At 35.4% G+C, this 26,083-nt stretch overlaps 1 protein-coding gene and 1 long non-coding RNA gene across 2 annotated transcripts; one reads left to right on the top strand and one right to left on the bottom strand.

Moving 5' to 3' along the window:
• Window positions 1-209: 209 nt before the first annotated feature.
• Window positions 210-24,149, bottom strand: LOC129756969 (cytochrome P450 9e2-like). The gene is made up of 3 exons (XM_055754047.1): window positions 23,918-24,149; window positions 23,673-23,848; window positions 210-1,627 (listed from the first exon to the last, which is right to left on the bottom strand). The coding sequence occupies exons 1-3, from the start codon at window positions 24,127-24,129 to the stop codon at window positions 399-401; spliced, it is 1,617 nt and encodes a 538-aa protein (XP_055610022.1). The 5' UTR covers window positions 24,130-24,149; the 3' UTR covers window positions 210-398.
• LOC129756970 (uncharacterized) lies at window positions 10,669-11,885 on the top strand. The gene is made up of 4 exons (XR_008739579.1): window positions 10,669-11,003; window positions 11,061-11,258; window positions 11,338-11,434; window positions 11,495-11,885. It is a non-coding gene; the product is annotated as an uncharacterized LOC129756970 (long non-coding RNA).
• Window positions 24,150-26,083: the final 1,934 nt, after the last annotated feature.

The following is a 26,083-nucleotide window of genomic DNA, read 5'->3' as shown; positions in this document are numbered from 1 at the left end:
GTTATCGTGGCATAGTTAGTAATAGTCGAATAATAAAAAGTTTATTTTATTTAAATATTTTTTTCATATTTGCACTGGAGTCCGATGAAGAGTAATCTCAGAAGTAATACGCATTATTAACTTGGGTTTTTTGAGGCTTTGGAGGAGATGTTATAGCAAAGAATGTTTTTAAAAATCATTTTTCTAATATATCGATTTTATTAATTGTTTTTTTTTTCCTACATAATGAAAAAACTAGATATTTTGTGAAATTTGAAATTTTCATTAGAAAGCATAGAAGATCAAAAATGTTCAAAGCTTCAATTATTCCACATTCGACTGAGGATTGGATTTATTTGGTCATAAATAAAATCTAGAAACATTTTAAATTTTTTCTCCGATTTTCCCCTTTTAAAGCTTCAGGACTGATTCCTCAGTTGAACTCTCAGATGAACTCCTTTCTCACTTTGAATACTAACGAATCCCTTTGCCATTTTTAACGGCACTTGAGTCTCTTCGGTGCGTTCCAATTTAAACTCCAGCAAAACGGCATAGATAAGGGCCTTCATCTCCATCAGGGCAAAACGTGATCCGATACAATTCCTCGGCCCCACCCCAAATGGTAAATAGGCATCCATGTTGATATTCCTGCGGTTGGCATCACTGAATCGTTCCGGGTCAAACACTTCCGGATTGGGATAATACTTGGGATCGTGGTGAATTCCGTAGGATGGGAACCAAACTGCAGTGCCTTTTTCGATGGTGAATTTGAGGCCATTTCCGTCATCTAGGGTGTAATCTTTGATGCAAAGTCTGTCGATTGCTGCCGGAACCCAAAAGCGAAGCGTTTCCGATACCACCATGTCCATGTATTTCATTTGTTGGAGCGTTTCGTAATTTATAGGTTCTCCCTCGAGCTTATTGTGCGTTTCGCGGACTTCTTCGTACAGACATTGTTGAATTTCCGGATGAAGTGCCAACTCGTAGCTCATGAACATCAACATCGTTGAAATAGAGTCAAATCCAGCCAAAAAGAATATCAAGCATTGGGCGATTAGTTCTGGTTCGGTCATTGATTTAGCTACCGATTGTTTTCCAACGTTCGACTCCTGAACTGTGGCAAATCCTGCCTCTGATTCCGTGTGGCTTTCTTCAACATGTTTCAGCGTTCCCTTCTGAGCCTGCATCAACATCTGAATCATATCCGGTCGCACGATACCCTTTGCTTCACGCGTACGGACAGCCTCTCGAATTATATCAGCAAAATAATGCGTTTGCTCCTGATCAAAAATGTCAATGTTGAATTTGTTCAGCAAAGAAGGAAACAGTCTCATCGTTATGGCCTTCAATATCGGTTTCCATCGATTCATATTTGTCAGCTGCTTGCCCATCATGTAGAAATTGTTAGTCTTGTTTCCGATCGATTCAACCTGCAGACCAAAGGCACAGGTGGCGATGATATCGTTGCCCATCCGATTGAACAGTTCCTTCATTTCGTAGTTCAAATAACCCCCATTATCGAGGGCTTGTTGTTTCAGGATCGGAATGGCTTGGCCGCAGTAATCGGTCATGAGGTTCAGCATCAGACGCATTTTGCTGCCGGTGAAGGCGGGGCTCAGGGTTGCACGCATGTCCCGCCATCGTTGGCCTGGAAATATTCATAAAAAACGATCAATAACCTATAGGGTAAAATCGGATAAAAGGGACATCTTAGGGTAGAATCGCATTATAAAATCAGATATAGTGCCATTAGAATATTGCGTAACCTATTTTTTTTATCAGTTTCGAACCCTTCCCCCCACTTATTGACGGAAAAATTGCTGAAATCGTTTATATTTTTTTGGAATTTAACATTTAAAATGGGCTTGCCAGTACTTTAAAAAAATAGCGCGAAATTTCACGAAAAAAAGCGAGACACATCTGAAAAAAGCGGGACATTTAAGAAACTCTTTGAAAAAGCTTAATTGTAGCAAAATTACGTGTTTTACCATCAGCTAAAGATGTTCAGAGAAAGTACACTAAGGTTTTTGTACGCGAATTTATTGTGCTTAGTTTTTTCTTACATGACTTCTATTTATGCGGGGTTTTACCATAAGTACGTGTATTTACCACAGTTTGTTTTAAATATTCGAAAACTTCCTTCATTGTACACTTTGGACAATTGAGTCTTAAAAGGTGGTGTATAATATAAGGCAATTTCATTAGGATTCCGCCGAAAAATTCAGATCTATAATAAAATATATATCTCTATCTATATATATAAAAATGAATTTCTGTCTGTCTGTCTGTCTGTTCCCTATAGACTCAGAAACTACTGAGCCGATTTGCATGAAACTTGGCAGGTGGGGGTATTGGGGGCCGGGGAAGGTTCCTATTATGGTTTGAGACCCCTCCCTCTAACAGGAAGAGGGGAGGGGTGTAGAGAATATAGATAGTAAGATAAGGAAAATAATGATTTGAACAATAATATCTAATACCTTTGAGAAAGAACGGTGATAAAAAAAAGTATAATTGTGTTATATAAATTTTATATTGGCATTATGAATCTATCTGAAAATGTGATTCTGATATGAAACGTAACTGGCAACAGTTACGTAGAAGGAGAGAAATGAGTGTGAAGAGTGAAATGAAAATCGAGTCAAAAGAACGCTACAGTTGAGTTGAGTGTGTGTTTGTGATAGGGAGGTCCTGAAGAGTAAATGCTTCGGGATCGGTCGAGGAAGAAGTTAAAGTCAGTTAGTTAAGAATTGTTGAGAAACGCGGAACATTTTTCTTGTTAGAGCTAGAGCTACAAAAGAAAAGAGAAGTCGATGTTGTAGGTTTAGAAAGTGAGGTCTAAGAACAAAATAGGCATCAGTCACGACAATGGCGTAGTTGGTAGGCGTAAAGGTATATTAACTCGGAAATGTTTATTTAAAGGAAATTGATTGATGGGGCAGTGAAGTGCGACATGTTTGTGAAAGCTTCAAGATGGCGACGGAATAATTTTTTATGCTGTTGTGTTGTAAGAAGGTGGTTCGGTAATCGATGTTGAGTTATTTTTTGCTAGATTTGATGTTCTATGTATGAATTGAAAAGAGACAATTCATTGCGCAAGAATGCGTTGATTTATATTGTGGAGAAATTTTTAAAGTGAATCAGGGTCATGCTATTGAGGTGATATGAGCACTCAATGGTCCCACTAGGGTGAATGACAGTCCCTAGTGGGTGCAGTGATTTAAAATGAACAAAAAAAAATAGTCCATTTGAGGTAATGAAAGTCCTCAATGGTTCCACTAGGGTGAATAACAGTCCCTAGTGGGTGTATCAAATAAAAAACATAATCAAAAAATAGTCCATTTGAGGTAATGAAAGTCCTCAATGGTCCCACTAGGGTTAATGACAGTCCCTAGTTAGAGTAGTGAATTAAAAAATAATCAAAAATAGTCTACTTGAGGTAATGAAAGTCCTCAATGGTCCCACTAGGGTTAATGACAGTCCCTAGTGGGTGTAATGAATTGAAAATATACAAAAAATAGTCCATTTGAGGTAATAAAAGTCCTCAATGGTTCCATTAGGGTGAATGAAAGTCCCTAGTGGGTGGAGTAAATGAAAACTAAATAAAAAAAAATAGTCCATTTGAGGTAATGAAAGTCTTCAATGGTTCCACTAGGGTGAATGACAGTCCCTAGTGAGAGTAGTAAATTAAAAATGAACAAAAAATAGACCATTTAAAAAAAAAAGGGTTAAAGGTTAAAAATAAAAAGCAAAGTACCAATGATAAAACCAACTCAAGAGAATAGAGAAAATGTTAAGAATGAAGAGAAAAGAGCGAATAATGAAGATATATAAGCTAAGGTAAGGAGTAAACAGAGAAGAGTTAACAGTAGGAGTGAAGAATTTTGAAAGGAAAGAAAAGCAAAGTAAAGTAAAGTAAAGTAATAGGTGAAAAGTTAAAAGAGCACAATAACCAGAAATGTGTTAAGAGTATAGAGTAAAGAGTGAAGAATAATTAATCCAGAGAAAATATAAAAGAACAAAGAGAAAGCAGTAAAAAGTAAAGCGTAAAAAAGGAATGACAAGTGAAGCGAAGTGTAGAAAGAATAGATGAGTGAGGCGTTAAGAGTAAAGATGAAAGAACAAAGAGTGTAAAGTGAAGAGTAAAGCGTTAAGAGTGAAGAGCAAAGAGTAAGTGGGAAGTGAAGAGTTAAGAATAAGAAGTGAAAGTAAAAAAGAAAAAGGAATAATGAAACGCCCAGAGCAGAAAGTGGAGAGTAAAGAGTAAACATTAAATAGCGAAGAGTAAAGAAAGAAGAGATACAAAAAAAATTAAAAAGTAAAATAAAAAAGAGCGATGAATATAGAGAAAACGCTGAGATAAGAATAAAACGTATAGAGTTAAAAGTAATCAGAACGAGTAAAATACATAAAAAAGTAATAGAAAAGAATTCATGATCAAGTTCAATAAGTGAAGAAAAAAAATTGTTAGGAGTTTAAGGAAGGTGTAAATATAAAAAGAGAAAAGCTTTAAGAGGAAACATTAGAAATAGAGAACAAAAAAATCAAGATTCAAGAGTATAGTGTTCAACAGTATACTCAGTGAAAAGTAGAAAATCAAAGTGTAAAGTGAGGTGTCAAGAGCAATGACCAATGAATAGAGATTTCATTATATGGCGCAAAGTGTGAAGAGTAATGGAATAAAAGAAAGAATAAAGTGCTAGGAGAACAATGAAAAGATTGACGAACTAAAAACAGTTAAAAGCAAAGGGTAAAAAAGGAGTAAAATGTAGAGAAAAGAGTAGAGAAAAGCACGAAAAATGCTAGGCGTTAAGAGTAAAGATGGAAAACAAAGAGTGAAGTGTAAAAAGAAGCGTTTTTAAGAGTGAAGAACAAAGATTAAAGAGGAAGTAAAGAGTAAAAAGTAAGAAAGTAGCAAGATGAAAATAAAAAGTTAAAAAACAAAGAAAAGAGATGAAGTGTAATAAGTAATCGACGAATAGTGAAAAGAGCATCATAACTAGAAATCTGTTAAGAGTAAATAGTATAGAGTAGAGAGTGAAGAATAAAGAATCAAGAGAAAAGAGTAAAGAACAATGAATAAAGAGTTAATAGTGAAGAGTGAAAATTTAAAGGTAAAACAAAATAGTTACAAGGAAAAAAGTTATGAGTAAAGTGTAAAGGATGAAAATGTAAGAGTGTAGAGTGAAGAATAAAAAGTAAAGATTTGAACACAAATAGAAAATAAAGTAGAGAATAGAAAGTGAAAGAAAGAAAAAAATAGGTGAAGAGTAAAAAGATAATAATAACGGGAACAGTGTAAAAAGTAATAAAAATACAGCGTTGAAAGAGATGAGAAAAGAGTGAACAAGTAATAGTTGATGAGTGATGAAAAAAAAAAGAGTTAAAGACTTAAGGTGGAAAATTTAGTTTAAGAGTACAGATTAAAGATTGAAGATTAAAGGGTAAAAGGTAAACAGTAAAGAACGATAAGTTAAGAAAAAAAGTGAAAAGTAAAGCGTTAAGAGTGAAGAGCAAAGAGTAAGTTGAGAATGAAGAGTTAAGAATAAGAAGTGAAGGTAAAAAAAAGAAATAATGAATCGTTCAGAGCAGAAAGTGAAGAGTAAAGAGTAAACTTTAAACAGCGGAGAGTAAAGAAAGAAGAGATCCAAAATAAATAAAACAAAATACAAAAAAAAGTAAGAAAAAAGAATTGTTGATCAAGTTTAATAAGTGAAGAAAAAAGAATTGTTAGGAGTATAAGGGAAAGAGTAAAGAAAAAAAGAGAAACAAGAGAAAATCAAAAAGTGAAGTGTAAAAAGAAGCGTTAAGAGTGAAGAACAAAGATTAAAGAGGAAGTAAAGAGTAGAGAGTAAGAAAGTAACAAGATGAAAATAAAAAGTTATAAACAAAGAATAGAAATGAAGAGGAATAAGTAATCGGCGAAGAGTGAAAAGAGCATCATAACTAGAAATCTGTTAAGAGTAAATAGCAAAGAGTAGAGAGTGAAGAAAAAAGAATCAAGAGAAAAGAGTAAGCAAATGGAATAAAAAGTTAATAGTGAAGAGTGAAAATTTAAAGGTAAAACAAAATAGTTAAAAGGAAAAAAGTTATGAATAAAGTGTAAAGGATGAAAATGTAAGAGTGTAGCAGTAAAGATTTGAACACAAATAGAAGAAAGTAGAGAATAGAAAGTGAAAAGTAATAAGTTAACATTAAGGAGAAGGCAAACAGTAATGAGTTAAGTGTGAAAATGTAAAAAGAAAAGAGAAAAACTACAAAAGCCAATGGTGAAGAGAAAAAAATGATGAATAAGAAGTAGAAAGTATAGCGTAAATAAAAAAAGAATAAAAAATAAAAGGATAAATAGTATAAAGTGAGAACTAAAAAGTTGAGCGTAAAGAGTTAAAACGAAAGAGCTAAGAGTAAAGAATAGAAAAAAATAAAATAAAACTAGTTAGTTCAAAGTAAAGACGAAAGACTAAAAACTGGAAAATTTAAGAGTAAAACTTAAAATAACAAGAAAAGTGTGCAGAGGGAAGCATTAAAATTGAATAGTAATGAGTAAGAGTAAAGATCAAAGAGTGATATGTAAAGATTGTGAAAAGTGAAAAGTAAAGCATAAAAAGTTGAGAGTAAAGGATATTTGAGATAATGCAGGGAAAAGAGTAACGAGTAAAGAACAAAGAATGACGGTGAAGAATAGAGAGAAGGTGTACAGAGAGGAAAACAAAATGTAGAAATAAGCTTTAAATCAAGTACAATGTTATTAATACATTCTTAAAAAGTTCGAAACGAATTTTGTTTGAAAAAGATCCAACTTCTGACATTTTGATAATAAGAAAAGAACTTCAACTCGAAATGTATTTAAAAAAATGTTGAAAAAAAAAACAATAAAGAAATAGGATTTGGAAAAATTGAAAAATTATAGATATGAATATATTTTCATTCCCAATACTGCTTTTTCAATAAGTTTTTTGCCAAAAAAAATTCTAGAATCATATCGGTTTCATGATACATTAAATAAAAACCCACGCTTCAATACACATGAAGGCAACATTTTCATGTTATAGTTTATAAACATCATATTATCATACCCCATAGTATATTTTTCAATTTAATGCTAAGAGCTTATTATTAAGAGTACAGGTAGAGGCGAATGTAGAGAATATAGATAGTAAGATAAGGAAAATAATGATTTGAACAATAATATCTAATACCTTTGAGAAAGAACGGTGATAAAAAAAAGTATAATTGTGTTATATAAATTTTATATTGGCATTATGAATCTATCTGAAAATGTGATTCTGATACGAAACGTAACTGGCAACAGTTACGTAGAAGGAGAGAAATGAGTGTGAAGAGTGAAATGGAAATCGAGTCAAAAGAACGCTACAGTTGAGTTGAGTGTGTGTTTGTGATAGGGAGGTCCTGAAGAGTAAATGCTTCGGGATCGGTCGAGGAAGAAGTTAAAGTCAGTTAGTTAAGAATTGTTGAGAAACGCGGAACATTTTTCTTGTTAGAGCTAGAGCTACAAAAGAAAAGAGAAGTCGATGTTGTAGGTTTAGAAAGTGAGGTCTAAGAACAAAATAGGCATCAGTCACGACAAGGGGGTCTCTCAAATAAAAGTAATCACCCAGCCAACATGAAATTGTAAAAGAAATTATCGTCGAACTCGTATATAGATGCAACTCAAATCGGAATCGCAAATATGTACACTTACCATTCGACCATATCGTTTATTCATCGTAGAAGATGCAACATCCCAATGAAAAACGACTTAGTTAAGATATGTTGGATGAAATCGTATTTAGTTCCACCGATGTCAAATGAAATCTTATAACGATCGCATAAGATTTCTTAAGAAGCATTTCATTGGTACACAAATTACTTTTGAATCGAAATCGTGAATGACTTCGAATAAATTCGTATAGAATAGTACGTAAGCATCATCTTTCGTATCACGTTGTATGTTTACTAGAATGTCACATTAGTAGGCAAATTAACACCGTGTCTTTTCGATATACAGTACCGTTCATAATTGTATAGAAATTGGAAGCACGCGCACTGTCACTTCGACTTTGAACTTCCATAACTTTTGACTCTGATGATATTTTTTGATCAAATTTTCTGCAAAAGATAGATCAACTATCACACAATCATGTCACAAAATTTGAGCTTTCTGGAGTTTGTGTGGCCTGAGATACCTGAATTCTACGAAAATCGGACTTTTTGGACTTTTCTCATTCAAACTGCAATATCAGAAACTACGCTACATATTTTGTTCAAATTTTGCAGGGTGATTTTGGAAATGTAAAACTATCATGTCTGAAGTCTTGAAAAGTTCGATCGATGGGATCAAAAGTTACTGGAGGTACAATATTTCAGGCATGAACCTAGAAATGCGATTTCTATAGAATTTTGGACGATTCATGAGAACAAAATCGTTTCCATCCACAAATCAGTCAAAAAATGTCTAGTAAAAGAAATGAAGAAAAGAAAAAATTGAATAAATGATCTATTTGTGTTTTGAAATCAGAATCTCGCGAAATTGTTTTGATTTTTTTGTTGAAATAGATCTACTGGTTGTTAAACATTAAACAGGACTTTCCTATGGAAACAATCGTCCAAAATTCTATAGAAATCGCATTTCTAGGTTCTCGCTTGAAATATTGTACCTCGCGTAACTTTTGATCCCATCGATCGAACTTTTCAAAAACTTCAGACATGATAGCTTAATATTCCTACAATCACCCTGAAAAATTTGAACAACATATGTAGCGTAGTTTCCAAGATATTGCAGTTTGAATGAGAAAAGTCCAAAAAGTCCGATTTTCGTAGAATTCATGTATCTCAGGCCACACAAACTCCAGAAAGCTCAAATTTTGTGACATGATTGTGTGATAGTTGATCTATCTTTTGCAGATCAAAAAATCAAAAAATATCATCAGAGTCAAAAGTTATGGAAGTTCAAAGTCGAAGTGACAGTGCGCGTGCTTCCAATTTCTATACAGTTATGAACGGTACTGTAGCTACAAATATTATAACAAGTATAATTATAGGGGAGATGGGGGCATAATGGCCACCTTAAGGAAAACGGTTATTTAACCATAGAAAATAGCTATAATATGGAGGTTACATTATTGTTTCGTGTTCAGACACTTGAAAAGCCTATTCCCTAACGGGCTGAAACGTGAAAAACTAGATGAAAACGTTAAAAAATGCATTTTAAAAATTTTTGCCAAAAGCTGAAAACCAGCCACTGTGGAGGCATAATGAGAACCCCCCCTGAGGCAGTATGAGCACCTATAATCAGAGCAAGATGTGCGTTTTTGCCGGGGAATCTAGCAGCGAATTCAATTCGATGAAGTCAGGTGAGTCGTAGATTCATCAAACAAAGCAATAACAAAATAATCTAGGTCTGTTTGTAGAATACAAACAATTCACGAACGCTCATACATTAAGTGCTTTGTTCGGAGGATGATGTTACTAAGGCTATGATCATTTAGTATCCGGGCAGTTACAAACGTGTGTATTTTAAAAACTATTCATTTGATCAAAAAACTGTTTATGGAGGAAATGAAGGTGTTAACATGACATTTAATGTAAAAATATAAAAAAAAATATTTATCAATGATTTCAAAAAATACTCTTACTTTTTCATAAAATCTCTTTTTTATCTTTGCACACTTTTTTCAGTCATGTATTGATTTATTTTCTTTACCACAGAAGCAAAACCTTTGCAAAATCATGATATTTTACACAAACTCACTTAGAAAAAGCAATTGGAATCTGGTTGGAACCTTTTCATGAGTAGGCATCTCGAAGAATTTGATCTCTTAAATATAGTTTTAACATAAACTTTATTTGTCCATCGGAACACATCTGTCATATTGCGTAAAAACCGGATGCTCAGATTGCGATCTTTGGAACTGATCACTATTAGTTATTTACATGATGTCTACTAGTCAGGCAACACTTTTTGCCTGCCGGAAATGGATGTTTTGCATTATTTAAGGAGTCTGCATTCAGTTATCCCCAATAACCATAGACTTTTTACCATATTTAAGATCAAGGGTTGCACTCCGCTGGTTGGTTTGAACTTCGTGTGGATCCTAGAGTGGCTCCTTATACTTCTTAAGCATTTGGTCCGAAAAAAATCAACAGTTCATGAGCTTTCAAGTCAACAATGAAGAATTTTCGAGGCGCAAAATCCGTAAAAGGAGCAAATTTGTGCAAAATTATTTTTACCATGTCCTTTTGCATCGTAAATATCTCAAACACACGTTAACTTAAAAATCTATCAAAAATAGGCAAGATAGTCCTTTTCATAACCAACACAACGGTACTAAAGTTTTGCATGTCCGAGCTCTATTAACGTAGCTATCACCGAAATAAAGTGCCCGGATACTAAATGATCATAGCCTTAGCCGTATAATGTAACAACACAGAAAAAAATAATGACTATTACGTGTCATTGAAAATGGTTGCATTTAACATAATAGAACATGTAACAAAAAAAACACGTCATGTTCAATTGATTCGTTTAAATGCAAATGCAAAAACCTTTAATATTACAGCAAATGACCTGTAACAAAAAGGAGCATGACATTTGCTGTAGTTTTACAGGTCGGCAAAAAATTACGTGTCGTGGAATTACGTGCTGTCAACTAATTTCAGTGTGCTTGGCATCCCATGGTGTTGAAAATAGAAAGAAAAAAACGGAACGCGCATTATTTGTTTTGTTTTGATTCTGAGTTTTACGTCAGAACAAGCCACTCCGTAGATTCGGTAAACGACTTCTGGCGTTCGGTGAAGTGCTGAACTGTTGTTTCAGGTAGAAACAAAATTATTCGAACGACAAAAACCCGCGGCAGCATCTGCACAACCCGTGTGCAAATATACACCAATAGATCGGAGAAGATTGTGCGTAGCTACGAGTTCTATCAATTTCCGACCGGGTGTTTCGTTGCGGCATTCGGTTCTGTACCAGAAGCACCAGTGATCGATTGAATGAAATTATGTCCGAAAGGAATGCGTTGATAGAGGTAAGATTTTTTTTCCAAACCCTTTTTCCCCAGAAATCAACTTTTCCTTATTATTAGGCTTACATCAGAAGCAGCAGAAACAGTCGGATCTGTCCGATTTTCTTTCATCGATATCGATGTGGAGGAGGCTTTTGGATTACCGACCAAGTGGCAACGATGAATTTCTACAAGTACGAGAAACATTATCTTCCAAATCGTCGGAATTTGTGTGACAGCGTTTAGCGAAATTGCTTACCGGTGGAAGATTGCGCTAATGTAGGTTTCATGCTTCAAAGTTGTCGGGTAAGTTTAACAGCTGACTGTAATTAATTGAATATATTTGAATGTATTTCAGGTATTTGCTAGTGAGGAAGCCACCTCCTAATTGAGCAAACCTTCTAGTGCTTAGTAGTGATGCGTCGTTTTATTTGAAGTGGCCAGATTTTGAGTAGGTAATGGTTAACGAAATCATCAATTTGTAAATAGGTTACAATTCTATTTTTTTCTTCTAGATCGTGTGGAGGATAATATATACATGTAGCTGTATCAAGACCTTTTTTTCATTTCCGAAACTTCAAGCTATGTGTAGAGCGTTCCGGTGGAAGCGCCTTCCTCCTTGGTTTTCTTCCCGTGTGAAATTCGATTTAAAATGTGCCTGATACAGATCGGATGGGCCGGAATTGCCAGATCTACAGAAAAACATTCAAACGGAAAACAATATTGCTAGGTATCGATAACCTCCGGGAAAAGTTGTTTCAGCCATTAGATTTTCATCGCCGTTTTCAACATTAGATTGTAAGAAACTTTAGTTGAAATTGTTAATTTAAAAACTTATGTGTAACAGACAAATCAAATTACTCATCATTTCAAATGCCATAAAAATGTTACGATGCATGCTAATTAAATAAATGCTTTTATGAAAGTTTCAAATAATGATAAATTTAATTTTTAAAGTTCGAAAAACCCGCTAAATATATCAAACTAAGAAGTACAGGACATAAGCTTTTAAAGCACTGTAATTTCCAAATAGCCTGTAAAAAATGTTGTTCACGTAAAAATAATTGACACGTGATTTTTTTGTGACCTGTAATATTACGGTAAATGTCCTGCTCCTTTTTGTTACAGGATATTTGCCGTAATTTTACGGCAAATAATTTTTTCTGTGAATAAAAAAATCGATCATGAATTGTGAATGGAAAAAAAATCACCTCGAACAGAAATCTAACTCTAGTTATTTGATTACCTCTCCGACACCTTACCAATAGGCTAAATCGTCGGATGAAAACTAGTCAAGGTGTGGCGCTATAAATCAATTTTAATTCGCTGCTAGATTCTACGGCAGAAAATGCTCATTATGCCTCGATAATATGGTGCCAAAAATTATCCATTACAAGATTCGGAACTCTTGCGGGAATCGACGGACAAAATCCAAAAGCGCCACCATCAAATGCTGCGGCAGAAATGCAACTATTTAGTAAAACACGCTAAGGAAAAAAAACAATTTATACTACACGGTCGGAAATAACTAGCAGTTTGAGGGTTCATTTGCACAACAAACACAATGAGGTCTTTCTCTACGTGGTCTTGGCTCTTCAGAATTAGCACGGTTTTTCGGTATTAGAGTCGTCATTCGCTATTCAAAGCTCTTTTTTTCCTTGGGGGCCGTTCAGATACCACGCGGATAGAAAAATGAGATTTTAGAGCCCCTCCTCCCCCTGCGTTTACAAGCGTGGACGTTTGGCAAACCCCTATCCCGTCAGGACATCCGGTGACGTGGACAAGTTTGAATTTTTTATTCTAAATCTAATTTGACAGTTAGAAAACATTACTTTCTGTTTTATTGTTAAAGAAATGACTGATTTTGAAAAAAAAACGAAATAGCATTTCCTGATATGAAATCATTTTAAAAATTTTAAATTTCTAAACTATGATATTTATCACTTGCTTTCAAGTGGTTACTAGGGTAACAGACTTATATTGGACCAGGGGACCTATTATGGACCACCTTGATTAGCTCTCTTATGGATCAAGTAATAATGAAAAAAATAGTGCATTACATTGAGTGCCCGGGCTTCAACAATATTTGCTAAAAATTTCATGATTATTTGTTTTATGATGTATGTATGATTTAGACAAGGTGGTCCAAAATTGGTCTTCTGGTCCAAAATAAGTCTGTTACCCTAGTTGTTTAAACATAAACTGGAAAACTTTGCAATTTTAAGGTTTTGAATGAATTAGACTAAATTAAATTAAGACCTTGGTAAAATAACATAAATCAGGATCCCAATCAAAATAAATACTTGGCCAAGTCATCAACACCCTTAATCGCAATATTTTCAGCACTGTTCTGTGGAATTTGGAATCAATAATCAGGCTCAACGAGATATGCAATACAAATAAGTTATCTGTTTTAAATGAAGATTATTATTTTTGATTGAGGAATCTGAATGCACAAAAACGAGTCAGGTTCTCAATTAAATTGAGTCAATGGAATAGCTTTTCTCCAAAAATTGGTGGAAGTATGTCAGAGTGCATTTTGCAAATTCCAAATTTGAACAAAAGCAAATTAGAGTGCATTTGAACCCCCCGGAACCAGGGGTACATGTAAAAAATTCAATTATCGAGAAATGTTGACCTTTTCTGTCAGTAGATGGTGTTAAGGTTTGTTAAAGGATTGTCTGCTGGCATTTATATGAAAAATTTCAAGAGCTAGGTATCTTGGAATATATTATTTTTGATGGTGCTCTATATGCCCCTAGTCAACAAGTTTAAGTAAAAACGTGTATTAAAATTGATAAAAGTGAAAAATAAAAAATTTTATGATGGTAAAAATTGAGAAACAATGTGTACATCATGTTGCAGTGCGTACATTATAGATCAAGGTTATTTTAAGATCATAAGAGCTTATTTCGTGGTGCTCAAAAATTATAATATTTTCGTAACTTGAGAACCAAGCTAGTTTTTTTTAAATATCTCTGTAAAGATGATAAGGAGATTCCTTTTTTCGTGAAAAATTAATACTATAGGAAGTACGAAACAAATCCTCATGAAAATTTATTTAAGAAAATACGTACTTTCGTAGAAAAGCGTAGTGTTCATTATGCCCTGGGTGCTCGTTATGCCCTCATCTCCCCTAATCGTATAATCGGTCACTTTACCCACGATATAAATATATTTAATGCGATCAAATCAGATTCGTATTAACAGATAATTAGCGTTCACCCACATCTCATCATGATATTAAAACTTCATCGTGATAAATCGTGTTCAGTGGATGTGCAATTTTGCGATAGTGCTTGCAATTTTGTATCAGCATTTGAATTTTGTGAAAGTTGACGACTAAAGCAAACAAGAAAAGGGATGAAATAAAATAATAAAGGTAGGTTTTTGGAAAAAACAACGTTGGACAGAAACCTCACTAACATTTTCCTTTCTAAAAATAACAGGCTTACCCTACTAAGCTTAGATTAAAAAAACCCGCCGGATAATTACCCGACGATTTGCATGTGCATACTACGAGTATCAAGAAATGTTCACGGCCACAAGCCCGGCAATTTCCGCTGTAAATCCGCAAGAAAGAGGCGTCAAAGATCCTGAGGGAGGCATGGCGGAGTAAGGCGGTGGCAGTTAGGAAAGTAACGAGCGGGACAATGCCCGGTTGCGGTACCTACGAAAATATATGTATGTAGTGCATTTCAGTGTTAGTTATAATAAAAATAAGTTAAAATCATCAACTTATTTTATTTCTTCCTAGCGTCGTATTTCAATCACAATATTACACATAACATGCTACATAAAATTGTCCGCAAAATCGTTTTATGATACAAATCGTACATGAGTACATCCCAACTCACATAAAATATCGTTTAAAGAGTCTATCAAATGTCAAATTGCATCATATCTTACAAGCTTACAACACACATCTTATAAAATGTGACTTAAGTTGTCAATCGATGTTAAAATCTCTGGGCATCGTATAAAACTGCAACACATCTCGCATAAAGGGTGACTTAAATCGCCAATCCATCGACAGATTGCTTCAAGTCGTACAAGAGTTCGGCACACCTCGCATAAAGGGTGACTTAGATCGCCAATTCATCGTCAGATTGCTTCAAGTCGTACAAGAGTTCAACACACCTCGCATTAAGGGTAGCTTAAATCGCCAATTTATCATCATATCGCTTCAAGTCGTAAAAGGGTAAAACACACATCGCATAAAGTGTGGATGGAACTGTCAATCCTCCCATCATCGTAAATGCGCATGAATCGAATCCTTTAATGTAACGTACAAAACGACGCCAATGCGACATAAAGTACCAAAGTATTTCTAACATCGTAAATGACATCACATATGATGTTATCGATGTCGTAAACCAGAAAATAACGAAAACATGTACGTATATTGCCTCCACTTTTGGTAGGTATATGATTTTTTCTAACGTCATATACTATGATTTGTGTCGACATAGACGTACGTATATCTTTTGATATACCTACCAAATTGTTGGCTGGGCAGTCTTCATAGCTCTAGAACTGATAAAGCAAATCATAACAAACTTGGCATGGGTGGGTTCTTGGGTACGAGTATTTATAAGAATATTTGGTACCCCTCCCTCTTTCCAGTGGGGAGATATGAAGGGGGGAGGGGCCTACCTTACATTTTTTCACATACCTGGAGAACTATTCTAACTAATCGAACAAAATTTGGCATGGGAGGGTAGTGAAATACGAGAAATAGTTTCATGATTATTTCAGAACCCTCCCTCCTTCGATTGGAAATACAGGAAGGAGAGGGGGGGGCCTTCAAACCCTATTTTATTACCTAACTTGAAAACTTTTCAAGCAAATGGAGCTAAATTTGACTAGGAAGGGTATTTGGGTACGATAAATAGTTCTATGATTATTTGGTACAACTCCCTCCTTCCAGTAAGCAGATAGAAAGTGGGGAGGGGCCTCATTTACAATTTTCAGCATAACTGGAAAACTAATCAAGCAAATGGAACCAAATTTAGCGTGGGAAGGTATTTGATTACGAGAAATGTTTCTATGATATTTTCAGAACCCTTCGTTCTTCAAGTAGGAAAATTTTAAGGGAGGAGGGTGCTCACATACAATTTTTCACATCACTCGGGAACTTACCCAGCAAAGAAAACGAAATTTGGCTTGGGAGGGTATTTGAGCACAATGAATGTTTCTGTGAATATTTGGTACTACTTCCTCCTTCCAGTTGCGTGATAGGAAGGAGAGAGGGGGCTCCTTTACAATTTTTCGCATAACTCGAGAACTAATCGAGCAAATGCAAACAACTTTGCCATGGGGATGCATTTAGATACGTAAAATGGTTGTTTGCTTATTTGGAACTTCTTTCTCCTTCAATTGGGGATACAGTTAGGGAAGACGGGAGCTCACATACGATTGTTTTGCATAAACCAAGAACTTATTTAACAAATGGAACCAAATATGACAAGGGAACAATCATACAATCGAGCAAATAGAAAAGGATTGGGCATGGGAGTGTATTTGAATACACGGAATGCTTGATCTTGACTCCCTCCTACCAGATAGGGGATAGGTAGGAAGAGAAGCTCCGATACAAATTTTATAACATAACTCGATAACTAATAAAGCAAACGAAACCAAATTTGGCATGAGAGGGTATTCGAGCACGAGAAAGGTTTTTTACCGGTGGTTTAGCATAGCACCCTTCCCTTCATTCAGTGGAACGATATAAAGTGGGAGAGGATCACTCATACAATTTTTTTTTCATTTTTCGATAACTAATCGAAAAAATGGAACCTTATTTGCATGGGAGCATATTTGTGTACGGGCAATGTTTCTTCGATGGTTTGAGACCCCCTTTCTCCTGCCAAAGGGGAGAAATTGGGGAGAGGGTCACCCATTTTTTGAATAACTCGAGAACTTATCGAGAATAAAGCCATATATGACATGGGATCGTAATTGTATACAAGAAGAGTTTTTCTGATGTTATGAGACCCTCCTTCCTTCTATTAGGGATGAAGGAATGGAGGAGGGGGACACTCTCACAATTTGTATAACAATACGAGAACGAATAGGTGAAATAAGTGTCCCGTGACAATATTTTGTTGCAAAAAATGTTTCTAGGATAGTTTGATACCTTCTCCACATTAAAAAGTGACAGCGAAGGTTCCATATAAAAAAAATATTTAGGAGTAAGTTTTAAACTTATAAAGCGAAGAAATCCAGAGTCATGAAAAGGATTAGAACACTAAGTTTAAAAAAATTATTTAAGATTTCAAAATAAATAAAGTTGCAATTTTATTTTGAAAAAAAAAAAAACATTTACATGATTTTGAAATTGAATTTAGAATGTCGAGCAAATCAGTGAAAAGTTAAATAGCCAGGTACACCAAATTTCAATAATTTTTGGAAGGTGTAGCGAAGCACACCGGGTCAGCTAGTAATCTATATATGTATATAAAAAGCAATTATCTGTATGTTTGTTTGTTTGTTTGTTTGTTTGTCCTCTATAGACTCAGCCGTCTTAAGAGCTAGAGATCTGAAATTTGGCATGGATGCTCATTAAGACCAGGAATGATGAAAAATGTTTTTAAATTTTTGGACGACCCCTTCTGAAGGGGGTCGTCCATACAAGACAAATATTGTTTTCACGTTATTGACGTTATTTTCCGTCGGATTGTGATGAAAATTTGCACATGAGTGTTTTGAGAGACGAGCAATCGATTACAGTTATTAAATTTAGGGTCAGGGGTCGGCCAAAGGGGTCGTCCATATCAACTGATTAATGTTTTTGCGATATTGGCGTTATTATACATCGGATTGTCATGAAAATTTGCACATGAGTATTTTGAGAGACGAGCAATCGATTACAGTTATCAAATTTAAGGTCAGGGGTTGGCCAAAGGGGTCGTCCATATTCACTGATTAATGTTTTTGCGATATTGGCGTTATTATACATCGGATTGTGATGAAAATTTGCACATCAGTGTTTTGAGAGACGAGCAATCGATTACAATTATCAAATTTAGGGGTTGATGTCGGCAAAAGGGGTCGTCCATATCCACTGATTAATGTTTTTGCGATATTGGCTTTATTTTACATTGGATTGTGATGAAAATTTGCACATGAGTGTTTGGAGAGACGAGCAATCGATTACAGTTATCAAATTTAGGGTCAGGGGTCGGCCAAAGGGGTCGTCCATATTCACTGATTAATGTTTTTGCGATATTGGTGTTATTATACACCGGATTGTGATGAAAATTTGGACATGAGTGTTTTGAAAGACGAGCAATCGATTTCAAGTTTCGAATTGCGGATCAGAAGTCGGCTGAAGGAGTCGTCCATACCCAACTTTAATGTTTTTGCGATTTTGACGTTATTCTACATTGGATTGAGATTAAAATTTCCGCATAGGAGTTTTGAGGGACGCTCTTTTGCTTTCAGGTTTCAAATCTTGACTCAGGGGTCGGCAAAAGGGGTTATTATCTGTTCACTGTTTTTACGATACTCTCTTGATTGAACATAGAATTGTAATGAAAATTGGCACATGGGAGTTTAACAGAAAAGATAATTGATTTCTGGTGTCAAGTTTAAAATCGTGGTCAAAAAAAAAGCCGTCCATGTTAGTTGCTCACTGTTTTCACGAAATTGTCGTGATCATGCATCGGATTGAGATGAACATGTTCAGATGAGGGTTATAAACTATGAGAAATTGACTCCAAGTAGCATGTTCCGTGTCAAGGGTCGGCGAAAGGGGCGTCTATATTCACTGATCACTGTTTTCAAGTTCCTGACGTTATTTTACACATAATTTGAAAAGAAAAAATGGCACAAGGGAGTTTTGAAAAACGTAAAATTGGTTCCAATTATCGAATTACGGGCCATGGGACAGAAAAAGAGGGTTTCATTGAAAGTTCAGTGTTTTGTGCAATAATTTTGTGGGAGGCAGTTAATTGATACCAATTTAAGTGTGAAGGTCAAGCAAAAGAGTCGTGCACACAAACAAATAGTACATGTTTCTGCTATAATGTCTAGATTTTGCAACCGATCGAGAAGAAAACACTCTCACATAAATTTTAATAAAAAGCCAATCAACCGTTTAATTTGAATTTCAAGTAATAGTAATAGTAGCGACTTTAAACACTGTTGAATTTTTTTCCCCAAAATTGTTGAAAGAATGTTTCGAATTCATTTTCTTAACTCATTTTGACGTACCAATGATTTAAAGCGAAACGAAGAATCTTACTGAAATGCTAAGAATATTAGAATTAAAAATGTTGTCTAAATTGAGAAAAAATACGTATTTCTCGTATGAAAGATTTTCTGTGTTTCTGTAATTCTGAATTCGAATAGAGGCAAAAGTTTAATATTTTCTAGTATAAGCCAGTGAATTTTGTAAAAGTTTTTCAAGAAAAAAGTGGGACACTTCGAGGAAAAAGCGGGACAACAAAAAAGTGGGAAATGTCCCTAATTTGAAAGTGTTTGTTCTACACTACGGCAAACATGTTCCAATCAGTAGATTCGCGCTAAACATTATAGATTTCGAATGTTGAAATTGTACATATTAACCGACTTTCCCCTAAAAGTTTTTAGCAATACTGAAACTTTGAACACTCTGAGGCACTCCTAAATCAAGTCCGATTGAGCTGAAATTTAGCAAAGTTCAATTTTTGGGCCAATCTTCTAAATGTATGAGGTCGGTTTGCAAAATTCGACCGCGAAATATTTCCTATACAACTATTGCCACCCTAATGGACAAATTTAAACTGTCCAAGAACAGTCCTTCGCCCTATATACACGAGTATTTTAATCGTGCACAGTGGAGTTCGAGAAAAAAGTTAGAAAACGCCGGAATTGCTGCAATTCAAAATCAGTACGACATGTAACATTGAATTCAACAATACAGACATGAAAAAGTTTTCGTAAAAACATTAAATTTCATAAACTAGGTAGCTGAGATAATCAAAAGTCAGATGCTGTGTAGATCACTTTTTGAGGAACATGGTTTCGAAATACAAAGAAAATCGCCTAAAACGTTTTTATAAACTGATACAATTTAGAACTGAATCAATTTAGTGTTCAGTTTCTGATGTTTGGTACGGTCATTCCTATTTTGTTTTTTTTAATGTGTGGAAATGATAATTTTGTTGTCGTTTTTATTGGCTTAGGGGAGATAAGGGCATAATGGCCACCTTAAGGAAAACGCTTATTTAACCATAGAAAATAGCTATAATATGGAGGTTACATTATTGTTTCGAGTTCAGACACTTGAAAAGACTATTTCCTAACGGGCTGAAACTTGAAAAACTAGATGAAAATGCATTTTAAACAAAATTTACCAAAAGCTGAAAACCAGCCTCTGTAAAAGGTGATACGGTCAAAATTTGGTCAAGGCAAAACACGTGTAAATCGGTGAAATCGTTTATTTAAAAAATCAAATTAAATTTCTTTTTCAAGTTTAATTAGTATAAAATTCAGGAAAAATATTCAGTTAGGATTCCGCTTTTCCAAATCCGAATTGCCGAGCCTTACGCTTAACCCCAGCCATCAGATTTTGTACAGCCTTGTCCACCTTCTTCGCCGCAGAAAGCCAGTTTGCCTTGAACTGTTGCTCGTCCTTAGCAGTTTTTTGGTCTTCTTTAGGTTCCGCTTGACAACAGCCTAGTATTTCTCAATTGCGTGGAGCTCTGGCGTGTTGGGAGGGTTCTTGTCCTTGGGAACCACCTGCACGTTGTTGGCGGCGTACCACTCCATGGCCTTTTAACCGTAATGACAAGATCCCAAATCCGGCCAAAACAGTTGGCAACAACCGTGTTTTTTTTTAAAGACATACACCGTCTTAGCCGATTTAGACTTTACAGACTGAATAAATGACGTGGACAACTTAATTAACATTTAACACCCAGTACCGAGTCATCAGTACCCAGTCATCAGTGAGCTAGCAATTAACGTCTTACCACGCTAACCACTCGAAAGCCGAGACGTACACCGTGTTTCTTCAAGAAAGGCAGCAGACGTTTATTCAAACACTCTTTCACGTAAATTTCTTGGTTGACAGTCCCGGAAGCTATGAAAATGCTGCTTTTCAAGCCACAGGTACAGATGGCTTGCCAAACCAGATATTTCTTCGCGAACTTTGACAGTTTCATGTGCTTGAAAATATCTGCTACTTTTCCCTTCCTTTTCCGTACAAAACACCTGTCCCGGAAGCTGCTTGTAGTCGGCTTTGACGTAGGTTTCGTCGTCCATTACCACGCAGTCAAACTTCGTCAGCATCGTCGTGTACAGCCTCCGGGATCGCGCTTTGGCCGTCGTATTTTGTTTATCATCGCGATTTGGAGTCACTACCTTCTTGTAAGTCGATAGTCCGGCTCTTTTTTTGGCTCGATGCACGGTTGTAGACGATACACCCAGCTTATTTGCGGCATCTCGAAGAGAGATGTTAGGATTTCGCTTGAAACTACCGGCAACTCTCTTTGTCGTCTCAGCGGCTTCCGGTTTTCGATTTCCCCCCGATCCAGACTTCCTAGCTGTCGACAAACGTTCCCCAAGCACTTTAATTACATTTGTAACGGTTGATTTGGCAACTTTTAGCGACTTTGCCAGCTTTGCATGCCAGTAGCTCGGATTTTCGCGATGCGCGAGCAAAATTTTGATACGCTGCTCTTCTTCCTTGGACGGCATTTTGACAACTGAAGAGTGAATTCCAAAATCAAAATAGGAGCGACATTCTTCACACGCACACACCTTCAAAATGAGGGGTGTTCATGTTTTTTAAATGCAAAATTGAAAGAAATACGTAAGAAAGAAGATGTTCAAGAAAAAGAAAGTTGATATTGACCAAATTTTGACCGTATCACCCTTTAAAATTTCATTATCATTTGTATGAAAATTAGTACGGGATAACAACATTTGTATACTTTGGATGATAAATATTACTTGAATCTTACAGTTCATTTCATGAGATTAAATCACAAACCTAACTTGTACAATAGAAATGAATTTCGATGTTATACAAAAAAAAAATCAAAAATTAGTTTTTAACGTTTTTGATTAAGAATTTAAAAGCTGTTGAACCGTAATCCCAAAAAAAAACTGCATTGCAAAGTCAAAGAATATTTTCATTTTAATAACCTTGGCACAAACATTTCATGAAATTATTTAAAGCTTTAGCCAGCAAAGCCTGTCATTTTCAAATAATTTTCAATCGATACAGAATTTTTATTTTAATATGTTTATAATTTTTGCCATGAAATACTCGTCAAACCAATAATATAAAAGACAAACATCGTTGAAAGTTTTTTGAAAAGCCTGGATGATTTAGTATGCAAAAATTCTTTTTCTATACAAATTTCCAAAAAGTTTAAAAGCGTTGCGATAGTTCAGGAATCAACCGATTATATCAAATATAACACTGATGCTTGGTGACCCAAAAGCCATAGAAAAAACATATACCGTAATCCGGGGTAATATTGATCACTTTTTTTCAATATTTTTCGATTATTGTTTCTGTAAAGGGGAATGTGACATGTTTCATATTTTTAAAACCAGCACTGAACTCCTATGAACGTAAAACATGGTTGCAGAAATTTATTAGACTACTTTAAATTTGATTTAAAAATCTCGTCTCTGTTAAGAATTTGATGCTTTGGGGTAACATTAATTAGTCTCTATTTTGACGGTTTCATCGAGTTTTCTTGGTCATAACGAATACAAAACACCTACATATAATTTACAAATGCTATTTTATCAATTTTACCTTGCTTTTTAACGTTTTCGTTTAAAAACATTTATAATCGAAAAAATGACTATCATGGTGTATACATTTAGGGGCAAAAATCAAAATAAATAGCTAAATAGTTTGAGTTACAAAATACAAATAAAATTTTACCTTCACACATTCCTTTAGGCCCTCCCACTATTTCCATTTTCATTTTTCTTCTAAGTTAATCATTTGATAGGATTCCTATCCATTTTTCCAATAAAGGGCTTACTCTTGGAAAATGTTCTTGATTTTTCAATATCAAATTTTTTTCACTAAATGACTATAAAAATAGCACTATAACTATACCATTACAAAGAAAAATAAGTAGTTCTTTCACATTCAACAACCCGTTGGCTTCTAAATGCTTTTTGGTTTCATCAGGAGAGCTCTTTGTTTGCGAGCCTAAGAAAAATAGATATTTTAAGATTTTGAAATTAGATTTTTACTAACAAAAGAAAATGTTTAATACTAACAAAATTTTGCCTATTTGATACTCAATAAATAGGCTTTCAAACATAGAAAACAGTTTTCAAATATTCAAGCTATAGACTGAGTTATTGATAATAATGGGCAAAAAATTATTGTTCGTCAAATTTACTCCGGTGATCAAAGTTACCCCGTTTTATGGTACCTAAGTCAATTTTTTGCAGCGGTGTAGTGTACATACGAATAATGCATTGATGAAAAGAGATAAGTGCCACTTTTATCAAGTGTGACTCTCAGTCTTGATAAAAGTGGCAACTGAAAACTGACAGTTTTCTAATATTTTAGGCGCCAAACGCAGACAAAAATGCACCAACGCTTTAATGAAAAAACCTATCCCCCTGGTAACTGTTTCATCAAACAGACAGTTGCTATCTAAGAATCTCACACACATTACTATCTCGAGCTTCTTCTAATGATTGAAAATGCACTTATCAGCTCACCTGTCAGCATTACCAGCATTTTGTTGAAGTACACATCGGGACTATCATTGGTGCAGTCCCCGAATATCTGCCTCCGGTCAACGAAATGATCAAAATCTTTCACTCCAACCGCCTTGATCAGTTCCGGATCCCGCAGAACAAACATCGGTGTGGTCAAATCAAACAGTCCGAACACCCTTAAAAAATAATTCGTTACTCACCGGGCAAATTCCATACTTAATTAATGGTTTCATCTCAATTCTTACTTGACCCCGGGATACTTGTTGTAGATGGAATAGATGAAATCGTTGAAGGAAACCCGATGCAGAATCAATGGTCCGGTGCTTCCTAGTCCCGGCTGGACCGCCATTGAGGGAATTGGTTTATCGTGGAAGTAATCATTGCGACGCGTCAGACGACGATAGATCAAGGTCAGCACGACGATTATCAACACCAACGAAATAACGCTCGGATCCATTCTCGGCGGATGGCGCTTGACGACTGAATTGTTGTCCCAAGGGGATGGGTCGTTGAAGCTTAAATAAGCTGCCGCATATCTTTGAGATCAGTTTTGTTTCTACGGCGTAGTAGTAGTTGGTTGGTTAGTATTTTTGGAGGCAAGAGTGGGTGTCAATCAAATAATTGTCATGCCCAATTTCAATTTTCAAATTAAGTTATCTTTTAGTCCAGTTAAAAAAGGTCTCAACTCTGCTACAACTACTCAATAGGATCAAACAATTTTATAAAAGAGCATTAAAGGAACGTGCACGACAGTTTTAAGACAGCTTTAGTTTTGATTTGGCTACTCTTGTGGCTACCCTTGAAAAAACATAAGTTACATCTATATTTATAAAAATGGATTTCTGTCTGTCTGTTCCCTATAGACTCGAAAATTTCTAAACCGATTTGTGTGAAACTTGGCAGATGGGGGTATTAAAAGCCGAAGAAGGTTCCTATAATAGTTTGGGTTGGGTTTTCCCTCTTCCAGGAAGGAGGGAGGGGATCTCTAAATTAAAAGTAACAAGTCTTTATAGCTCGACAACTGCTCATGCAAATGGAACCAAATTTGGCATGGGAGTGTATTTCAGTACGAAGAATGTTTCTATGATGGTTTGGTATCCCTCCTTTTTCCCCGGTGGGGAGATAGAAAGGAGGGAGGGGAACTTCATACAATTTTTGCTGCATAACTCGAAAACAATTCCAGCAAATGGAACCAAATTTGGTATGGAAGGGTATTTGGGTACGAAAAATACTTCTATGAATGTTTGATATCCCCCATTTCTTCAAAGAGATGGATTGAAAATGAGGAGGGGGACACTAGACTGCCCCAAATTTGTATGGGAAATTCAAAGCATGTAAAATGTTATGCGTGCTGACTAAAATTGAACCTTGGCCTAGTGCGAGATCTCATGCCAAATTTGGGCCAGATCGGATCACGGGAAGGGGTCGCTCAACGAGCCTGAAGTTTGTATGGAATTTTGAGACATTTTGTTCGGGAGAATCATGAAAAACCAGTTTTTCATAGAAAATTTTAATTTCCTTCGGCAGATTTCTTTTGAAAACGGGTTTTCTTAAAGCCCAAATTATGACAAATATTTTATCCGAAAACTGCAAATCGATTCGAGTTAAAATAAAAAAGTTATTAGGCTTCAAAAATGGGATAACTTTTTTAAGGGTGAGAACCCGTTAAGAAAACCCGTTTTCAGAAGAAATCGGCCGAAGGAAATTAAAGTTATCTATAAAAAACTGGTTTTTCATGATTCTCTCGAACAAAATGTCTCAAAATTCCATACAAACTTCAGGCTCGTTGAGCGACTCCTTCCAGTGATCCGATCTGGCCCAAATTTGGCATGAGATCTCGCACTAGGCCAAGGTTCAATTTTAGTCAGCAGCGCATAACATTTTACATGTTTTGAATTTCCCAAACAAATTTGGGGCAGTCTAGTGTCCCCCCTCCTCATTTTCAATCCATCTCTTTGAAGAAATGGGGGATATCAAACATTTGGCATGAGATCTCGCACCAGGCCTAAGATCAATTTTAGCCTGCAGCACTTAACTTTTTCAAAAGTCGGGTCATTTGGGGCACTCTAGGGGACACTCTGATAGTTTTCAGCATAACTGGGGGGCTGATCGAGCAAATTGAACGAAATTTGACCTGTGAGTGAATTTAAATACGAGAATTGTTCCTTTGATTAATTGAAACCCCTTCTTTCGTTTAGCGGGGAGGAAAGAGGGTTTCGTACATTTTTTGCATAACCCGAGAACTAATACAGACTCAAATGACTTTCAAAGGATAAAAGGTCTTTAATAAATATTATTATGGTTACTACAGAGAACCAATCGAGCAAATGAAACCAAATTTGACATAAAAGAGACGAGAAATATTTCTATTATTATTTGTAACAATTCCTTTCTTGCAGTAAAAGGATAAG

This window comes from Uranotaenia lowii, chromosome 3, assembly GCF_029784155.1.
Source record: "Uranotaenia lowii strain MFRU-FL chromosome 3, ASM2978415v1, whole genome shotgun sequence".
In the NCBI taxonomy this organism is placed as follows: Eukaryota; Metazoa; Arthropoda; class Insecta; order Diptera; family Culicidae; genus Uranotaenia; species Uranotaenia lowii.
The sequence above is the reverse complement of the archived record's forward strand: the minus strand, read 5'-3'. Positions and strand labels throughout refer to the sequence as shown.

Excerpts from the sequence above, each read along its gene's own strand:
- LOC129756969 (XM_055754047.1), bottom strand. The coding sequence starts at position 24,129 with ATGGATCCGAGCGTTATTTCGTTGGTGTTGATAATCGTCGTGCTGACC. Across the intron at positions 23,849-23,917 it reads AACAAGTATCCCGGGGTCAA|GGTGTTCGGACTGTTTGATT; the intron begins GTAAGAATTGAG and ends TTATTTTTTAAG. Across the intron at positions 1,628-23,672 it reads AATGCTGGTAATGCTGACAG|GCCAACGATGGCGGGACATG; the intron begins GTGAGCTGATAA and ends GAATATTTCCAG.